Raw genomic sequence first — 20973 nt, 5'->3', positions numbered from 1 at the left:
TATTTTAAAATATACGAATGCATTATTTAACTGTATAATTAACTTTAAATATATTTGAGTTAAATGTAAATTAATACAACAAATAAATAATAGATGGCCGTAGAAGTATTAGAATGGGCTCATGAAGAAGCAAAATTCGTATTAGAAGGACGTCTTTTAGTTGCTCAGCCAACAGATAACAATTGGAGACGTGGGCGTACTGTCAAGCTTGCTCCTGTAACTGCCATGTTGGTTACTAATGGCAAGGTATAAATCATGCCGTTTACAATTATATTTAACGATATTCTATATTTATAATTGACGCTTGTTCACACATTATACAAATTTTTCTACAGCCAAATGCAGAGGACCTTGAATTTAACGACGATTCTCTCTTTCCAAGACACATTGGTATCAAGGAAGCTACGTTATTGCTAGTTAAAGAAAAACTTGGACGTTATTCATTATTGCGCGTAAGTTATTTTCACGACTTTAAATCAGATGTACGCAATTGAGCTCTTTCTTATTATGTGAAATTTCATTTATTTTAGGAACCGTTGTATCTGGATAAGTGTATAGTATGTTGTGAAACAGACCTTGAAGATTATTTCGAAATTCAAGAATTATCATCAAAGGAAACTTTTATATTTAAGGTAATACTTTTATTACATAAAATACGATGCGATATTATAATGTAATTTACATTATGTTTTACATTACAAAAATTTACATAATTTTTATTCTAATGTCTGTAAAACTAACATATTTAATGAAATCGAGTTTCGCTATTGTATTTTATTATTTATAAAAGATAAAGATAGAATTTTTATATATTATATTTTCTCAATAATCGTTGTTTCATTTACAACAAATATTATATTGCAGGCCGAAGATGGCGCCAGAACAAAGAGGTGGTGTAGGACGTTACAAACACACGCACAATCTCTTGGTGCATGGCGTAAACGTCGTGGAGCGCTGCCAAATATCATGATATGCGGTGTCGCGAGAAATTGATGAAGAAACGACACAATTAAATATAAAAGTAGAATCTAAATTTACAGGTATTATTAAAAGGTGATTGTGATTCCTAAACACGCACGAATAAGTTCGTGCAATCGATTAAAATGACGTATGATCTCCAGATGAATTAGCAGTGATTTATCAAGGAGAATATATGTGTTGGACCAAAAGATTTCCTCTGCTCATTGGTGGTATGTATCAATGAGTAATATGAAAATCTAACTCTTGCCGTGCGCAGACTATTTTGCGTTCGGTTACAGTACGTTGCAGAAACTTAAGTTTCCTACGTCGCTGTAGCCAACACGTTGTACAACATTATATAACGTCACAAATTGTTCTGTTTTTCCCTTCTCCCGGATACCGCAACTACATGTATACCGAATGAGTAATTGCCCATGCGTAGGACTATTTAACATTTGCATTGAAGCTAAAAGAGCAGAGAGTAGCTGTGATACTGACCGGTGTAGTATTGGGTACTTTTTATCAGATTACATCAAATACTGCAGTACGAATCGAGCTTTTATTTCTATGTATTTTTATAAAGACATTTAATTTTCCCGAAAATAAATTGATAATAATGTACATAATTTTAAAAATGAGGTAATAGGGTTATTATATTTTGTACCCTTATGGTTTACGAGAACTAAGAAACTGCCAAATGTTCCGTAAAATCAAGCTTGGTAATGATTTATATATAAATTAATTAATCTACTAGATATAGTATATAACTATTCCTTGAATAATAATTAACAGTATTTTATGGCGTCTAACACACAAACTTGAAATTGTATATTGTACAATAATTTTATTTAAGACCTAAGCCATACGTTTTGTATATAGATGTATATTTATATTGAGATTGGTTTTAGACACATAATTGTTATTTTAAATCCGTCATTCAATAAAATCAAATATACTTATTTGCATGCTGTATATTACAGCATGATCAATATTGTTCCTTATTTACCACATTCATTACTTATATGTCAGCTAGAAACAATAATAAATACAAATAGATTTGTTTTAAAAAAAATCAATATTTTTTCTACCAATATAGATATATTTATACATGTACAAGTACAGGTACTGTATGATACCGATAGTTTTTTGTTTACCTTCATCACATATTAAAAAGTCATCAATATCGGAAAGGTTAGGTTTGATCTGTACATTTACCAATAATTAAACATGAATTAAAAAGTTTACTAAACATAACAAATGATACTTAAAAAATAAATTAAGAAATTTAAAACCATTCTTCTGACGTATACGTTGTCACCAAAACGCACAACTATAGACGAAAATACACTGAAGTGGAAATTTTTTTGAACTATCTTAGAAACTGAAGCTAACCGCCAGTTATATGTATAGGAACAAGTTGTTCAAAATGTTGCACTTTTGAACATATTCAAAAATTATCAAAATCAGAGAGGAAGTAGCACTCCTACAACTTCATCAAATATAGTTACAATTACATCATAAATTACACAATTATATGTTCGATAATTTCAAAATTGAGATATAGATTAGAAATGGCAAATAATTTTATCAGACCTTCTCTCACGTGACATAAACAGGCATATGAAACATCAGTGTAGCAAATTTAAATAATAATCAATAAATGTTTGAAAAATATTTATAATACACAAATTGTTTCGAATATAATGTATATATATATATATATATACAAGCTGATATGTACAAATAAGATAAAAGTAAACATTCACCTATAATGACTATATCTCAATAAAAAATAGAAGTTTGCTATATATAAGCTTTTGTTGATTTGTCTTGCTACTTTTTAAATACTAAAAGTTTAATATTTAAATTAATCCTTATGTGCTACAACAATGCACAATCTACGTGTGTATGAATTTCGTAATGCGAAGTAAGCAGTGGATGTAAGGGGTTCTCAAACATTCATTCACTTGTTTTTATAATTCAGAACCACTGACCTGTCATAAACAACAAAGATGGCTTAAGGTAGACTCGTTATCTGTTAATTCTTTTAACGTTGACATGATGTGTGTTACTATCCACAAGGTTTTTCATTTCTTTTAATGAAGAATTAGATTTGTTTGCAATTATGGCTCAAGCGAAACTTCACTCACAGGAAGAAACAAGTAGCACACTTAACGATAAAGAGAAGGAAGCTGACGAAAAAGAAGGTATAGACTTGAAATAGTTTCGAAAGTATTGAACCCATTATCACTTCTGTTAACATGTATAAGCTATTATTGATTAATTTCATAATAATACATTAAAAATATTTCGTTCGATTTAAAGTAATTATATTTCGGTTATACGTAATTGGAAAATGTCACATATATTACTCAAACAAGTGTTTTTATTATTATAACATTATTTACAAATGAATTTTTTTAGGTTCAACAACAGTCCTAGAATGTGCAGTCTGCCTTCAACCATGTATATATCCTGCAAGATTACCTTGCAATCATATATATTGTTACCTCTGTGTCAAAGGTGTTGCGAATCAAAGCAAAAGATGTCCCATGTGTCGTCAAGAAATTCCTCCTGATTTTCTTAATAGACCACAACTGGTAGAAGTAGATGAAGCACGGAAGGAATCAGAACATTTTGAAGAAGAATACCAATGGTTTTACGAAGGTAGAAATGGTACAGTATCTTTTATTACACAAATTTATTTTATTTTTTAGCTACAGATAAGATAATTCTTATAAATATAATTTATTAAATATAAATATATCTACACAAATATACATATATGTATGTCATAGATGTTATGCACAAAGATATAAAAACATGAGTTAAAGAAGTAAATTATTAAGATAATATACTTCAAATTACAAATAAAATCAATGTTACTAGAACATTAAAGGTAAAAAGTAAATAACTTCATTATTTGTTAAAAACATGTGATGAAGTATAGAGGAGTTTATATCATACCCCTTCATAGGTTGGTGGAAATATGATTCAAGGACTAGCCAGGATTTGGAAGCTATTTACAACCTAGGTAGCACCCAATGTGAAATTTTAATTTGTGGCATGCTTTATATAATTGACTTTAAAAACAATTGTCAGTACAGAAAATATCAACCATATTATAAACGTAATATTAAGCGTGATAGAAAAGATGCACCTTGCAAGGGTGTTTCAGGAATAAAATAAATTGTAATTGCATCTTTTATATCTTTTTAAATATTATTGGCATAAAATGTTTTTGATTGTATTTATACCTTATATAACCATTCATAGAACTATCTATAGTATTATGCACAATATACCTGTTATAAATTTTCATGTAAAATATTGTATGATGTAAAAAGTATAAGGATTTTCATTATTTTGTTATAAAAGGATTACAATTTAGTTTCCATGTATATTTGTAATAAAACTTCTGTATTCCAGAATACAAGTTATTTTTCTTTGTAAATTCCCCAGCTGAAACACAACATTCGTTTATGTAATCATTCTGATTATGATTATGATTATGATTATGATTATGATTATGATTATGATTATGATTTTGATTCCGATTCCGATTCCGATTCCGATTCCGATTCCGATTCCGATTCCGATTCTGATTCCGATTCCGATACTGACTCCAATTCTGACTCTGACTCCGATTCCGATTCCGATTCCGATTCCAATTCCGATTCCGATTCCGATTCTGATTCCGATTCCGATTCGGATTCCGATTCCGATTCGGATTCGGATTCGGATTCGGATTCGGATTCGGATTCGGATTCCGATTCCGATTCGGATTCGGATTCGGATTCGGATTCCGATTCCGATTCGGATTCGGATTCCGATTCCGATTCCGATTCGGATTCGGATTCGGATTCGGATTCCGATTCCGATTCCGATTCGGATTCGGATTCGGATTCGGATTCGGATTCCGATTCCGATTCGGATTCCGATTCTGATTCTGATTCCGATACTGATTCCGATACTGACTCCGATTCTGACTCTGACTCTGACTCTGACTCTGACTCTGATTCTGATTCTGATTCTCACACTCACCCTGACTCTGACTCTAACTCTGATTTTGATTCTATGGACAACATAACTTGTGTAATTTTGAATTACGTTGTTACAGGTTGGTGGCAATATGATCAACGTACAAGTCATGAATTAGAAACTGCATATAAACAAGGCAAACGGAATTGTGAATTATTGATCGCAGGATTTCTTTATATTGCTGATTTTGGTTCAATGCTCCAATTACGTAGAAATGATCCTTCTAGACGAAGAAAAATTAAACGTGATTTATATAATGTACCAAAAAAAGGAGTAGCAGGTTTAAGATTAATTAATCAAGATGAAGAAATCACTAGAGAAGTAAGGGGAGCAGAAAGACCAGCTAGTCCTGCAAGTGATGATATGGGTATAATAATTACTAAAACCAGTTGTTTGTTGAAGTTTTAATCGTACTTGTGAGAGCTTTGTAATGATTATTAGCATTATATATATGGGTAATGTAACTTTTTGTTTAAAGGCACCGGAGATGGTACAAATACTCCAGTACCTCCAAGTAATACACCACAAACACCAGCTGGTGGAACAGCAAGTGGTGATGCTACACCTCTAAATGACAGAATGGAACAAAGAGACTCTTTACATCAGGTATTAGAACAAATGCGTTCCTTAGTTCTGAGAGAACATTTATCTTCAGATACAGATGATGAATTAGAGGAAGATGAAGGAAGTGAATCACCTTCCACTCATCCTACATTATAATGACTACAAACATCTAATATTTCCTATTCATCAAATGAAGATCATTTTTAAAAAGTTTAATTTATTGAAATAAATGTGCATCCTATTAAATGAAAAATATAGTATAATAAACTCATGTACATGTTCAAAGATGCAGAACATTTATATATGTGATGTACTGACATGCAATCTGTACATTGCTCTGTGATGCTTATTAAAAACAAAACAATTAAGTACAATTAAGTCTTTCACAACTAAATATTCAGTGGATGATCATTTTAAATATTCTTTTGCATATTACGAATGTTCAGGCTTTATAAATGCATATATTAGTAATTTTACACTTTTTACCATCTCCTTAAAAAATGTTCTCCAGGAAAGAAATATCATTCCATGTTCCTGTACTTTAATGTTGATTCTACTTAATTCATGTTTATGTAATTTTCATAATTATTGTAAATTATGTTATGTCGTAACTTTAGGTTATTGAGAGTAATTAAGAATATTTAAAATTTTTTTGTATCTTAAAAAATAACAATAATCTACTGTTTTTGCACATAAAATATTAATATATTCTGAAATTTAGCAATATTTTCTTATTTATACGTTCGATATAATTAGCGCACTGCCATCTTTTTTGCATTTGTTATCAGCATTTCTTATATTAATCTTTTAAATTGATGCACATCGAAAAATAACATGATTTTCATTCAACTTGTTAATATTATCGTTAAAAATAAACTAGACATTTGTTAAAAAATCATAGCGTTTCTCGTGCATTGTAGATAATTTTACTATAATGGTGATAATACTATCGATTCTAGTAATATAAAAATATTTTTTACCGAATAGTTTTTACACCTCCAGTATTTAAAAATTAGATGTAAAAGGAAATTATAAATACTAAAATAATTATGCAAACTTTTATTTGAATATTTTTACAAATATTATAAACAGCGAAAATTAAAAATATATAATAATCTATTAATTAAAAAAAAGATATGTATAATATGAAATAAATAATTAATTTTAGATATATTATATAAGAATCTTCGATTTTTCATGATAAAAATAAAAATAGAGCATATGTTAGGTACTTTCTTGTACTTTTATTCTTTTATTTTTTTGTTATATTTACCGAATTACAAAATATATTACTACTTTTCTGATAATATTATGCTTCAAATTCTTACTTCTTTTTAAATAAAATAAGACAGATTCATTCTTTCTAGACTAAAACCATGCTGCTGTGCATCAAATTTCATATAACATTAAGTTCCTCTTTCATCATAGATGTAAATCACTAATTATTTTAGTATTAGATTTCATTCAAATTTAATATTTTCAAACGCAGTATGTAGTATTAAAAAAAACAGTTGAGAAAATTTGCATATCCCACTACTTACAATAATTTGATAATCAGGAACTTAATTATAACTTTGAAGCTGTAAATCGTAACGAGTGATTCAAGAGTTTATTTCCGTTCTTGTTTAACACTGATTTGAATGATTGATAATTTATTATGATTTTCGTGACGGACCGTAAATATGATATAATGCAAGTGTCCGAAATCGTGATATTTTAACTCTGTTTCACTCGTTCTTTTTTAAAAAATAAAAGATTAAATGAATTTTCTAACTACTTTTCTTTGTTATAATGTCGCATCAACATCTAGTGGGCTTGCGTCGCAGTGCAACTCGGTCTCGTCACAGGAGGAATAGATTGCCAGAACTGCTGAAACGACTAATATAAGTAATTTCGCGTACATGCATTTCAGCATGTTCAGATACATATAAACAAGTCATTCTTCTGAAGTACATAAATTGTGTCGAGACTTTGCGACAACCGAAAACTTTTTTACAGATCTTAAAAAGATAAGAGTAAGATCTGTATTCTTTAATATTAGCTGATATTAGGCATTCTAAATACCCTATTTAAATTTGTAAAATATAATTTTCTATCGATCTTTTAACATCGTTTACTATCGTACACTTCATATTTATTATGTCAGTATTATGATATAGTATAGTATCATGATACCAATTACATGTACTTATATTCGAGTTAACATTTGAATTAATATCAGTTTGATTAAATTCCTACACAACATATAGATATTCTATTTAGGGATTAAATACATTTTATATACTTTTAATGAGATTGCCAAAAAAGCTTTGAAACTTGACTAAAATCATGTGCAAATTATATACAAATATAGTTCTGATAGAGACAGGAGAATTTTCCTTATCTGATGTGATTACAATAATGTTACTTAAAGAAAATATTTTGATAGCCTTGCAAAATTATTTAAATTATGGAAGATTTTAGTTTTTAATGGAGTATATTTTATAAAAAAAATTATGTAATGCAATTTTGTAAAAATAATTTTTAAAAACATGTATTGTAATGGTTCTTAAGAATTAAAAATATATGCTTTTATATATATGTATATATATAAATATATGTATAGTAGCATATAGATAAGTATATATGCATATATAAATATATATGTATGTATATTACATAGTTGTCATATTTATTTCTAGTAACACACATATATGATAATATTAACAAAACATATTTTTCATGAACAATTAATATTTCACCGTAATATTTTATTTGAAAATGTAATAAAAATATTTATAAGGAATTTTACAAATAAAAATTATTACTTTCACAATTATACTAATATATTTAGTATATGTTATTATGCATATTTGAAAAGAATATTAAATTAAAATTCATTTATATCTTTTTTGACAAAATTAAATGTATAGAACGTATCTTAAACGGCATATAATTTAAATTTTCGCGCCATCTAATCATTTCAAAATAATGTTCAAGAACACTTCCGTGGGCGTAACAAGAAGCCGGTCAACCGCCACATTCTGATGTATGTGAAAGAACAATTTTGCGAAAAAGCTAGTGATTATTTAATTTCTAATGAAATGAATTTAAAAAAAACGTCTTTGATACCCTATTTGTGAGGTTTGTATTACATGTAGCTTTACATTTAGTTGTAATATTGATACACCTTTTTTTATACGCAGTATCATATAAAGAATATCGGTTTAGGTGTATGTACATTTACAATTGATGAATTTATCTACATATTTAATATTACAAGTAGAACAAGTAGTAACATATGTGAGAAGAAGTTTTATGTAAATTTGTATTATACTACATTCAAATGAGTAAGGAGTCAAATAATTTAATAGAATATGAAACGGTTACGTGATACCTTTTGATACAATATGGTAAAAATAAAAAAAATTGTTTATATCGGTAACTTTGAAAATTATATACATAAGAAGTAATGCCGTTAGGAAAGGTATATAAAAATAGAAATAGTTATGATCGCATGATCCTCCGATCTCATTATTTGATAAGTCGCGGCTAAGGTGGCCTACTTTCCGATAACGTTGAGGATTGAATAAAATCACTTTTGAGGTATCTAACAATAGTTTTGTATTTCAGATTACACAAGTTCACCTATTTAATGAAATAAAAATTAAGAAAATATATAAGAAAATACAAATTTTTATTATACAAAAAATTATATAACACAATGAGCATAAAACAAAATTCAGAGTTGATTATTTTTGTGACTCATATTGAACCATGCCATACATTCCTCAGAATATGGGGTCAAATTGATAAAAATTCTGCAACATGTGTAGAACGTATGATTTTACCCCTTGTTGAACAATTTACTAGACGTCAAAACTGTGTTAAAACTCAGTCGACCAGTTTGCGCATAAATGCTCTTTGCTGTGCTAAATTTCAAAATGATGGATATTATCGAGCAAGAATAAAGCATATAAATAATATTGATAATACTGTGCTTTTGCATTTCATCGATTATGGTAATCTTGAATTGCTTCCAATACAAGAAATACATTTACTTGATGATATACCTGGTTCTGAATCTTTACAATCTTTTCCACCTGTGGCGTTTCAATTTACATTAATGCATTTATTACCTGCAAATGGTCATTGGTCTAACGAAGTAATTGAGTCAATTCAGAAGATTCGGATTCCGATTCCGATTCCGATTCCGATTCCGATTCGGATTCGGATTCGGATTCCGATTCGGATTCGGATTCGGATTCCGATTCCGATTCCGATTCGGATTCGGATTCGGATTCCGATTCCGATTCCGATTCCGATTCCGATTCGGATTCGGATTCCGATTCCGATTCGGATTCCGATTCCGATTCCGATTCCGATTCGGATTCCGATTCCGATTCCGATTCCGATTCCGATTCCGATTCGGATTCCGATTCCGATTCGGATTCGGATTCCGTTTCCAATTCGGATTCCGATTCGGATTCCGATTCGGATTCGGATTCCGATTCCGATTCGGATTCCGATTCCGATTCCGATTCCGATTCCGATTCGGATTCGGATTCGGATTCCGATTCCGATTCCGATTCCGATTCCGATTCGGATTCCGATTCGGATTCCGATTCCGATTCCGATTCCGATTCGGATTCCGATTCCGATTCCGATTCCGATTCCGATTCCGATTCGGATTCCGATTCGGATTCCGATTCCGATTCCGATTCCGATTCGGATTCGGATTCGGATTCCGATTCCGATTCCGATTCCGATTCCGATTCCGATTCGGATTCCGATTCCGATTCCGATTCCGATTCCGATTCGGATTCCGATTCCGATTCCGATTCCGATTCCGATTCCGATTCGGATTCCGATTCCGATTCGGATTCGGATTCCGTTTCCAATTCGGATTCCGATTCGGATTCCGATTCCGATTCCGATTCCGATTCCGATTCCGATTCCGATTCCGATTCCGATTCGGATTCGGATTCGGATTCCGATTCCGATTCCGATTCCGATTCCGATTCCGATTCGGATTCCGATTCCGATTCCGATTCCGATTCGGATTCCGATTCCGATTCCGATTCCGATTCGGATTCCGATTCCGATTCCGATTCCGATTCCGATTCCGATTCGGATTCCGATTCCGATTCGGATTCCGATTCCGATTCGGATTCCGATTCCGATTCGGATTCCGATTCCGATTCCGATTCCGATTCCGATTCCGATTCGGATTCCGATTCCGATTCGGATTCCGATTCCGATTCCAATTCGGATTCGGATTCGGATTCGGATTCCGATTCCGATTCCGATTCGGATTCGGATTCGGATTCGGATTCCGATAAATCACTAATCGTGATATTTTAACTCTGTTTCACTCGTTCTTTTTTAAAAAATAAAAGATTAAATGAATTTTCTAACTACTTTTCTTTGTTATAATGTCGCATCAACATCTAGTGGGCTTGCGTCGCAGTGCAACTCGGTCTCGTCACAGGAGGAATAGATTGCCAGAACTGCTGAAACGACTAATATAAGTAATTTCGCGTACATGCATTTCAGCATGTTCAGATACATATAAACAAGTCATTCTTCTGAAGTACATAAATTGTGTCGAGACTTTGCGACAACCGAAAACGTTTTTACAGATCTTAAAAAGATAAGAGTAAGATCTGTATTCTTTAATATTAGCTGATATTAGGCATTCTAAATACCCTATTTAAATTTGTAAAATATAATTTTCTATCGATCTTTTAACATCGTTTACTATCGTACACTTCATATTTATTATGTCAGTATTATGATATAGTATAGTATCATGATACCAATTACATGTACTTATATTCGAGTTAACATTTGAATTAATATCAGTTTGATTAAATTCCTACACAACATATAGATATTCTATTTAGGGATTAAATACATTTTATATACTTTTAATGAGATTGCCAAAAAAGCTTTGAAACTTGACTAAAATCATGTGCAAATTATATACAAATATAGTTCTGATAGAGACAGGAGAATTTTCCTTATCTGATGTGATTACAATAATGTTACTTAAAGAAAATATTTTGATAGCCTTGCAAAATTATTTAAATTATGGAAGATTTTAGTTTTTAATGGAGTATATTTTATAAAAAAAATTATGTAATGCAATTTTGTAAAAATAATTTTTAAAAACATGTATTGTAATGGTTCTTAAGAATTAAAAATATATGCTTTTATATATATGTATATATATAAATATATGTATAGTAGCATATAGATAAGTATATATGCATATATAAATATATATGTATGTATATTACATAGTTGTCATATTTATTTCTAGTAACACACATATATGATAATATTAACAAAACATATTTTTCATGAACAATTAATATTTCACCGTAATATTTTATTTGAAAATGTAATAAAAATATTTATAAGGAATTTTACAAATAAAAATTATTACTTTCACAATTATACTAATATATTTAGTATATGTTATTATGCATATTTGAAAAGAATATTAAATTAAAATTCATTTATATCTTTTTTGACAAAATTAAATGTATAGAACGTATCTTAAACGGCATATAATTTAAATTTTCGCGCCATCTAATCATTTCAAAATAATGTTCAAGAACACTTCCGTGGGCGTAACAAGAAGCCGGTCAACCGCCACATTCTGATGTATGTGAAAGAACAATTTTGCGAAAAAGCTAGTGATTATTTAATTTCTAATGAAATGAATTTAAAAAAAACGTCTTTGATACCCTATTTGTGAGGTTTGTATTACATGTAGCTTTACATTTAGTTGTAATATTGATACACCTTTTTTTATACGCAGTATCATATAAAGAATATCGGTTTAGGTGTATGTACATTTACAATTGATGAATTTATCTACATATTTAATATTACAAGTAGAACAAGTAGTAACATATGTGAGAAGAAGTTTTATGTAAATTGGTATTATACTACATTCAAATGAGTAAGGAGTCAAATAATTTAATAGAATATGAAACGGTTACGTGATACCTTTTGATACAATATGGTAAAAATAAAAAAAATTGTTTATATCGGTAACTTTGAAAATTATATACATAAGAAGTAATGCCGTTAGGAAAGGTATATAAAAATAGAAATAGTTATGATCGCATGATCCTCCGATCTCATTATTTGATAAGTCGCGGCTAAGGTGGCCTACTTTCCGATAACGTTGAGGATTGAATAAAATCACTTTTGAGGTATCTAACAATAGTTTTGTATTTCAGATTACACAAGTTCACCTATTTAATGAAATAAAAATTAAGAAAATATATAAGAAAATACAAATTTTTATTATACAAAAAATTATATAACACAATGAGCATAAAACAAAATTCAGAGTTGATTATTTTTGTGACTCATATTGAACCATGCCATACATTCCTCAGAATATGGGGTCAAATTGATAAAAATTCTGCAACATGTGTAGAACGTATGATTTTACCCCTTGTTGAACAATTTACTAGACGTCAAAACTGTGTTAAAACTCAGTCGACCAGTTTGCGCATAAATGCTCTTTGCTGTGCTAAATTTCAAAATGATGGATATTATCGAGCAAGAATAAAGCATATAAATAATATTGATAATACTGTGCTTTTGCATTTCATCGATTATGGTAATCTTGAATTGCTTCCAATACAAGAAATACATTTACTTGATGATATACCTGGTTCTGAATCTTTACAATCTTTTCCACCTGTGGCGTTTCAATTTACATTAATGCATTTATTACCTGCAAATGGTCATTGGTCTAACGAAGTAATTGAGTCAATTCAGAAGATTCGGATTCCGATTCCGATTCCGATTCCGATTCGGATTCGGATTCGGATTCCGATTCGGATTCGGATTCGGATTCCGATTCCGATTCCGATTCGGATTCGGATTCCGATTCCGATTCCGATTCCGATTCCGATTCCGATTCGGATTCGGATTCCGATTCCGATTCGGATTCCGATTCCGATTCCGATTCCGATTCCGATTCGGATTCCGATTCCGATTCCGATTCCGATTCCGATTCCGATTCGGATTCCGATTCCGATTCCGATTCCGATTCCGATTCCGATTCGGATTCCGATTCCGATTCGGATTCCGATTCCGATTCGGATTCCGATTCCGATTCCGATTCGGATTCCGATTCCGATTCCGATTCCGATTCCGGTTCGGATTCGGATTCCGATTCCGATTCCGATTCCGATTCCGATTCCGATTCCGATTCCGATTCCGATTCGGATTCCGATTCCGATTCCGATTCCGATTCCGATTCGGATTCGGATTCCGATTCCGATTCCGATTCCGATTCCGATTCCGATTCCGATTCGGATTCCGATTCCGATTCGGATTCGGATTCGGATTCGGATTCGGATTCCGATTCCGATTCCGATTCGGATTCGGATTCGGATTCGGATTCCGATAAATCACTAATCGTGATATTTTAACTCTGTTTCACTCGTTCTTTTTTAAAAAATAAAAGATTAAATGAATTTTCTAACTACTTTTCTTTGTTATAATGTCGCATCAACATCTAGTGGGCTTGCGTCGCAGTGCAACTCGGTCTCGTCACAGGAGGAATAGATTGCCAGAACTGCTGAAACGACTAATATAAGTAATTTCGCGTACATGCATTTCAGCATGTTCAGATACATATAAACAAGTCATTCTTCTGAAGTACATAAATTGTGTCGAGACTTTGCGACAACCGAAAACTTTTTTACAGATCTTAAAAAGATAAGAGTAAGATCTGTATTCTTTAATATTAGCTGATATTAGGCATTCTAAATACCCTATTTAAATTTGTAAAATATAATTTTCTATCGATCTTTTAACATCGTTTACTATCGTACACTTCATATTTATTATGTCAGTATTATGATATAGTATAGTATCATGATACCAATTACATGTACTTATATTCGAGTTAACATTTGAATTAATATCAGTTTGATTAAATTCCTACACAACATATAGATATTCTATTTAGGGATTAAATACATTTTATATACTTTTAATGAGATTGCCAAAAAAGCTTTGAAACTTGACTAAAATCATGTGCAAATTATATACAAATATAGTTCTGATAGAGACAGGAGAATTTTCCTTATCTGATGTGATTACAATAATGTTACTTAAAGAAAATATTTTGATAGCCTTGCAAAATTATTTAAATTATGGAAGATTTTAGTTTTTAATGGAGTATATTTTATAAAAAAAATTATGTAATGCAATTTTGTAAAAATAATTTTTAAAAACATGTATTGTAATGGTTCTTAAGAATTAAAAATATATGCTTTTATATATATGTATATATATAAATATATGTATAGTAGCATATAGATAAGTATATATGCATATATAAATATATATGTATGTATATTACATAGTTGTCATATTTATTTCTAGTAACACACATATATGATAATATTAACAAAACATATTTTTCATGAACAATTAATATTTCACCGTAATATTTTATTTGAAAATGTAATAAAAATATTTATAAGGAATTTTACAAATAAAAATTATTACTTTCACAATTATACTAATATATTTAGTATATGTTATTATGCATATTTGAAAAGAATATTAAATTAAAATTCATTTATATCTTTTTTGACAAAATTAAATGTATAGAACGTATCTTAAACGGCATATAATTTAAATTTTCGCGCCATCTAATCATTTCAAAATAATGTTCAAGAACACTTCCGTGGGCGTAACAAGAAGCCGGTCAACCGCCACATTCTGATGTATGTGAAAGAACAATTTTGCGAAAAAGCTAGTGATTATTTAATTTCTAATGAAATGAATTTAAAAAAAACGTCTTTGATACCCTATTTGTGAGGTTTGTATTACATGTAGCTTTACATTTAGTTGTAATATTGATACACCTTTTTTTATACGCAGTATCATATAAAGAATATCGGTTTAGGTGTATGTACATTTACAATTGATGAATTTATCTACATATTTAATATTACAAGTAGAACAAGTAGTAACATATGTGAGAAGAAGTTTTATGTAAATTTGTATTATACTACATTCAAATGAGTAAGGAGTCAAATAATTTAATAGAATATGAAACGGTTACGTGATACCTTTTGATACAATATGGTAAAAATAAAAAAAATTGTTTATATCGGTAACTTTGAAAATTATATACATAAGAAGTAATGCCGTTAGGAAAGGTATATAAAAATAGAAATAGTTATGATCGCATGATCCTCCGATCTCATTATTTGATAAGTCGCGGCTAAGGTGGCCTACTTTCCGATAACGTTGAGGATTGAATAAAATCACTTTTGAGGTATCTAACAATAGTTTTGTATTTCAGATTACACAAGTTCACCTATTTAATGAAATAAAAATTAAGAAAATATATAAGAAAATACAAATTTTTATTATACAAAAAATTATATAACACAATGAGCATAAAACAAAATTCAGAGTTGATTATTTTTGTGACTCATATTGAACCATGCCATACATTCCTCAGAATATGGGGTCAAATTGATAAAAATTCTGCAACATGTGTAGAACGTATGATTTTACCCCTTGTTGAACAATTTACTAGACGTCAAAACTGTGTTAAAACTCAGTCGACCAGTTTGCGCATAAATGCTCTTTGCTGTGCTAAATTTCAAAATGATGGATATTATCGAGCAAGAATAAAGCATATAAATAATATTGATAATACTGTGCTTTTGCATTTCATCGATTATGGTAATCTTGAATTGCTTCCAATACAAGAAATACATTTACTTGATGATATACCTGGTTCTGAATCTTTACAATCTTTTCCACCTGTGGCGTTTCAATTTACATTAATGCATTTATTACCTGCAAATGGTCATTGGTCTAACGAAGTAATTGAGTCAATTCAGAAGATTCGGATTCCGATTCCGATTCCGATTCGGATTCGGATTCCGATTCCGATTCCGATTCCGATTCCGATTCCGATTCCGATTCCGATTCCGATTCCGATTCCGATTCCGATTCGGATTCGGATTCCGATTCCGATTCCGATTCCGATTCCGATTCCGATTCCGATTCCGATTCCGATTCCGATTCCGATTCCGATTCGGATTCCGATTCCGATTCCGGTTCCGATTCCGATTCCGATTCCGATTCCGATTCCGATTCCGATTCCGATTCGGATTCCGATTCCGATTCCGATTCCGATTCCGATTCCGATTCCGATTCCGATTCCGATTCCGATTCGGATTCCGATTCCGATTCCGGTTCGGATTCCGATTCCGATTCCGATTCCGATTCCGATTCGGATTCCGATTCCGATTCCGATTCCGATTCCGATTCGGATTCCGATTCCGATTCCGATTCCGATTCCGATTCCGATTCCGATTCCGATTCGGATTCGGATTCGGATTCCGATTCCGATTCCGATTCCGATTCCGATTCCGATTCGGATTCGGATTCGGATTCGGATTCCGATTCCGATTCCGATTCGGATTCGGATTCCGATTCCGATTCGGATTCCGATTCCGATTCCGATTCCGATTCCGATTCGGATTCCGATTCCGATTCCGATTCCGATTCCGATTCCGATTCGGATTCCGATTCCGATTCCGATTCCGATTCCGATTCCGATTCGGATTCCGATTCCGATTCCGATTCCGATTCCGATTCCGATTCCGATTCCGATTCCGATTCCGATTCCGATTCCGATTCCGGTTCCGGTTCGGATTCCGATTCCGATTCCGATTCCGATTCGGATTCCGATTCCGATTCCGATTCCGATTCCGATTCCGATTCGGATTCGGATTCCGATTCCGATTCCGATTCCGATTCCGATTCCGATTCCGATTCCGATTCGGATTCCGATTCCGATTCGGATTCGGATTCGGATTCGGATTCCGATTCCGATTCCGATTCGGATTCGGATTCGGATTCGGATTCCGATAAATCACTAATCGTGATATTTTAACTCTGTTTCACTCGTTCTTTTTTAAAAAATAAAAGATTAAATGAATTTTCTAACTACTTTTCTTTGTTATAATGTCGCATCAACATCTAGTGGGCTTGCGTCGCAGTGCAACTCGGTCTCGTCACAGGAGGAATAGATTGCCAGAACTGCTGAAACGACTAATATAAGTAATTTCGCGTACATGCATTTCAGCATGTTCAGATACATATAAACAAGTCATTCTTCTGAAGTACATAAATTGTGTCGAGACTTTGCGACAACCGAAAACTTTTTTACAGATCTTAAAAAGATAAGAGTAAGATCTGTATTCTTTAATATTAGCTGATATTAGGCATTCTAAATACCCTATTTAAATTTGTAAAATATAATTTTCTATCGATCTTTTAACATCGTTTACTATCGTACACTTCATATTTATTATGTCAGTATTATGATATAGTATAGTATCATGATACCAATTACATGTACTTATATTCGAGTTAACATTTGAATTAATATCAGTTTGATTAAATTCCTACACAACATATAGATATTCTATTTAGGGATTAAATACATTTTATATACTTTTAATGAGATTGCCAAAAAAGCTTTGAAACTTGACTAAAATCATGTGCAAATTATATACAAATATAGTTCTGATAGAGACAGGAGAATTTTCCTTATCTGATGTGATTACAATAATGTTACTTAAAGAAAATATTTTGATAGCCTTGCAAAATTATTTAAATTATGGAAGATTTTAGTTTTTAATGGAGTATATTTTATAAAAAAAATTATGTAATGCAATTTTGTAAAAATAATTTTTAAAAACATGTATTGTAATGGTTCTTAAGAATTAAAAATATATGCTTTTATATATATGTATATATATAAATATATGTATAGTAGCATATAGATAAGTATATATGCATATATAAATATATATGTATGTATATTACATAGTTGTCATATTTATTTCTAGTAACACACATATATGATAATATTAACAAAACATATTTTTCATGAACAATTAATATTTCACCGTAATATTTTATTTGAAAATGTAATAAAAATATTTATAAGGAATTTTACAAATAAAAATTATTACTTTCACAATTATACTAATATATTTAGTATATGTTATTATGCATATTTGAAAAGAATATTAAATTAAAATTCATTTATATCTTTTTTGACAAAATTAAATGTATAGAACGTATCTTAAACGGCATATAATTTAAATTTTCGCGCCATCTAATCATTTCAAAATAATGTTCAAGAACACTTCCGTGGGCGTAACAAGAAGCCGGTCAACCGCCACATTCTGATGTATGTGAAAGAACAATTTTGCGAAAAAGCTAGTGATTATTTAATTTCTAATGAAATGAATTTAAAAAAAACGTCTTTGATACCCTATTTGTGAGGTTTGTATTACATGTAGCTTTACATTTAGTTGTAATATTGATACACCTTTTTTTATACGCAGTATCATATAAAGAATATCGGTTTAGGTGTATGTACATTTACAATTGATGAATTTATCTACATATTTAATATTACAAGTAGAACAAGTAGTAACATATGTGAGAAGAAGTTTTATGTAAATTTGTATTATACTACATTCAAATGAGTAAGGAGTCAAATAATTTAATAGAATATGAAACGGTTACGTGATACCTTTTGATACAATATGGTAAAAATAAAAAAAATTGTTTATATCGGTAACTTTGAAAATTATATACATAAGAAGTAATGCCGTTAGGAAAGGTATATAAAAATAGAAATAGTTATGATCGCATGATCCTCCGATCTCATTATTTGATAAGTCGCGGCTAAGGTGGCCTACTTTCCGATAACGTTGAGGATTGAATAAAATCACTTTTGAGGTATCTAACAATAGTTTTGTATTTCAGATTACACAAGTTCACCTATTTAATGAAATAAAAATTAAGAAAATATATAAGAAAATACAAATTTTTATTATACAAAAAATTATATAACACAATGAGCATAAAACAAAATTCAGAGTTGATTATTTTTGTGACTCATATTGAACCATGCCATACATTCCTCAGAATATGGGGTCAAATTGATAAAAATTCTGCAACATGTGTAGAACGTATGATTTTACCCCTTGTTGAACAATTTACTAGACGTCAAAACTGTGTTAAAACTCAGTCGACCAGTTTGCGCATAAATGCTCTTTGCTGTGCTAAATTTCAAAATGATGGATATTATCGAGCAAGAATAAAGCATATAAATAATATTGATAATACTGTGCTTTTGCATTTCATCGATTATGGTAATCTTGAATTGCTTCCAATACAAGAAATACATTTACTTGATGATATACCTGGTTCTGAATCTTTACAATCTTTTCCACCTGTGGCGTTTCAATTTACATTAATGCATTTATTACCTGCAAATGGTCATTGGTCTAACGAAGTAATTGAGTCAATTCAGAAGATTCGGATTCCGATTCCGATTCCGATTCGGATTCGGATTCCGATTCCGATTCCGATTCCGATTCCGATTCCGATTCCGATTCCGATTCCGATTCCGATTCCGATTCCGATTCCGATTCGGATTCGGATTCCGATTCCGATTCCGATTCCGATTCGGATTCCGATTCCGATTCGGATTCCGATTCCGATTCCGATTCCGATTCCGATTCCGATTCCGATTCCGATTCCGATTCGGATTCCGATTCCGATTCCGGTTCGGATTCCGATTCCGATTCCGATTCCGATTCCGATTCCGATTCCGATTCCGATTCCGATTCCGATTCCGATTCGGATTCCGATTCCGATTCCGATTCCGATTCCGATTCCGATTCCGATTCGGATTCGGATTCCGATTCCGATTCGGATTCCGATTCCGATTCCGATTCCGATTCCGATTCGGATTCCGATTCCGATTCCGATTCCGATTCCGATTCCGATTCCGATTCCGATTCCGATTCGGATTCCGATTCCGATTCCGATTCCGATTCCGATTCCGATTCCGATTCGGATTCGGATTCCGATTCCGATTCGGATTCCGATTCCGATTCCGATTCCGATTCCGATTCGGATTCCGATTCCGATTCGGATTCCGATTCCGATTCCGATTCCGATTCCGATTCCGATTCCGATTCCGATTCCGATTCCGATTCCGATTCCGATTCCGATTCCAATTCGGATTCGGATTCCGATTCGGATTCCGATTCCGATTCCGATTCCGATTCCGATTCCGATTCCGATTCCGATTCCGATTCCGATTCCGATTCCGATTCCGATTCCGATTCCGATTCGGATTCGGATTCGGATTCGGATTCCGATTCCGATTCGGATTCCGATTCGGATTCCGATTCGGATTCCGATTCCGATTCCGATTCCGATTCCGATTCCGATTCCGATTCCGATTCCAATTCGGATTCGGATTCGGATTCGGATTCCGATTCCGATTCGGATTCGGATTCGGATTCGGATTCCGATTCCGAT

General features: G+C 31.7%; 2 protein-coding genes across 5 annotated transcripts in view; both read left to right on the top strand.

Annotated features, from left to right (window-relative positions):
* The window catches only part of RhoGEF64C (Rho guanine nucleotide exchange factor at 64C), a 45804-nt gene extending 44209 nt beyond the window's left edge, over positions 1–1595 (top strand). Inside the window, exons 11-15 of one of the 3 annotated variants that reach the window (XR_013058754.1) lie at positions 94–246; positions 336–452; positions 531–632; positions 865–1053; positions 1122–1595. Coding sequence is in view for 2 of the 3 variants with exons in the window: in XM_076619732.1 (XP_076475847.1) it covers positions 94–246; positions 336–452; positions 531–632; positions 865–993 (501 nt within the window). In the remaining variant the exon portion in view is untranslated. Of the gene's footprint in view, positions 1–93; positions 247–335; positions 453–530; positions 633–864 lie in introns of all 3 variants that reach the window. The other 2 variants (XM_076619732.1, XM_033332507.2) reach the window with 2 other exon arrangements.
* A 1304-nt stretch (positions 1596–2899) lies between these two features.
* On the top strand, positions 2900–8035 carry LOC117155966 (E3 ubiquitin-protein ligase RNF146-like). Of its 2 annotated transcripts, XM_033332513.2 has the most exons (5): positions 2905–3167; positions 3385–3636; positions 5081–5368; positions 5480–5607; positions 7376–8035. In XM_033332513.2, the coding sequence occupies exons 1-5, from the start codon at positions 3086–3088 to the stop codon at positions 7436–7438; spliced, it is 813 nt and encodes a 270-aa protein (XP_033188404.1). In that variant the 5' UTR covers positions 2905–3085; the 3' UTR covers positions 7439–8035. The 2 variants fall into 2 exon arrangements, with proteins under 2 accessions (XP_033188403.1, XP_033188404.1); XM_033332512.2 differs by lacking the exon at positions 7376–8035 and having other exon boundaries at positions 2900–3167; positions 5480–5933.
* The last annotated feature ends 12938 nt before the right edge of the window (positions 8036–20973 follow it).

The sequence above is a fragment of the Bombus vancouverensis genome, chromosome 7 (genome assembly GCF_051014615.1).
Source record: "Bombus vancouverensis nearcticus chromosome 7, iyBomVanc1_principal, whole genome shotgun sequence".
In the NCBI taxonomy this organism is placed as follows: domain Eukaryota; kingdom Metazoa; phylum Arthropoda; class Insecta; order Hymenoptera; family Apidae; genus Bombus; species Bombus vancouverensis.
Note: the sequence above shows the minus strand (reverse complement) of the source record. Positions and strands in the feature narration are given on the sequence as shown.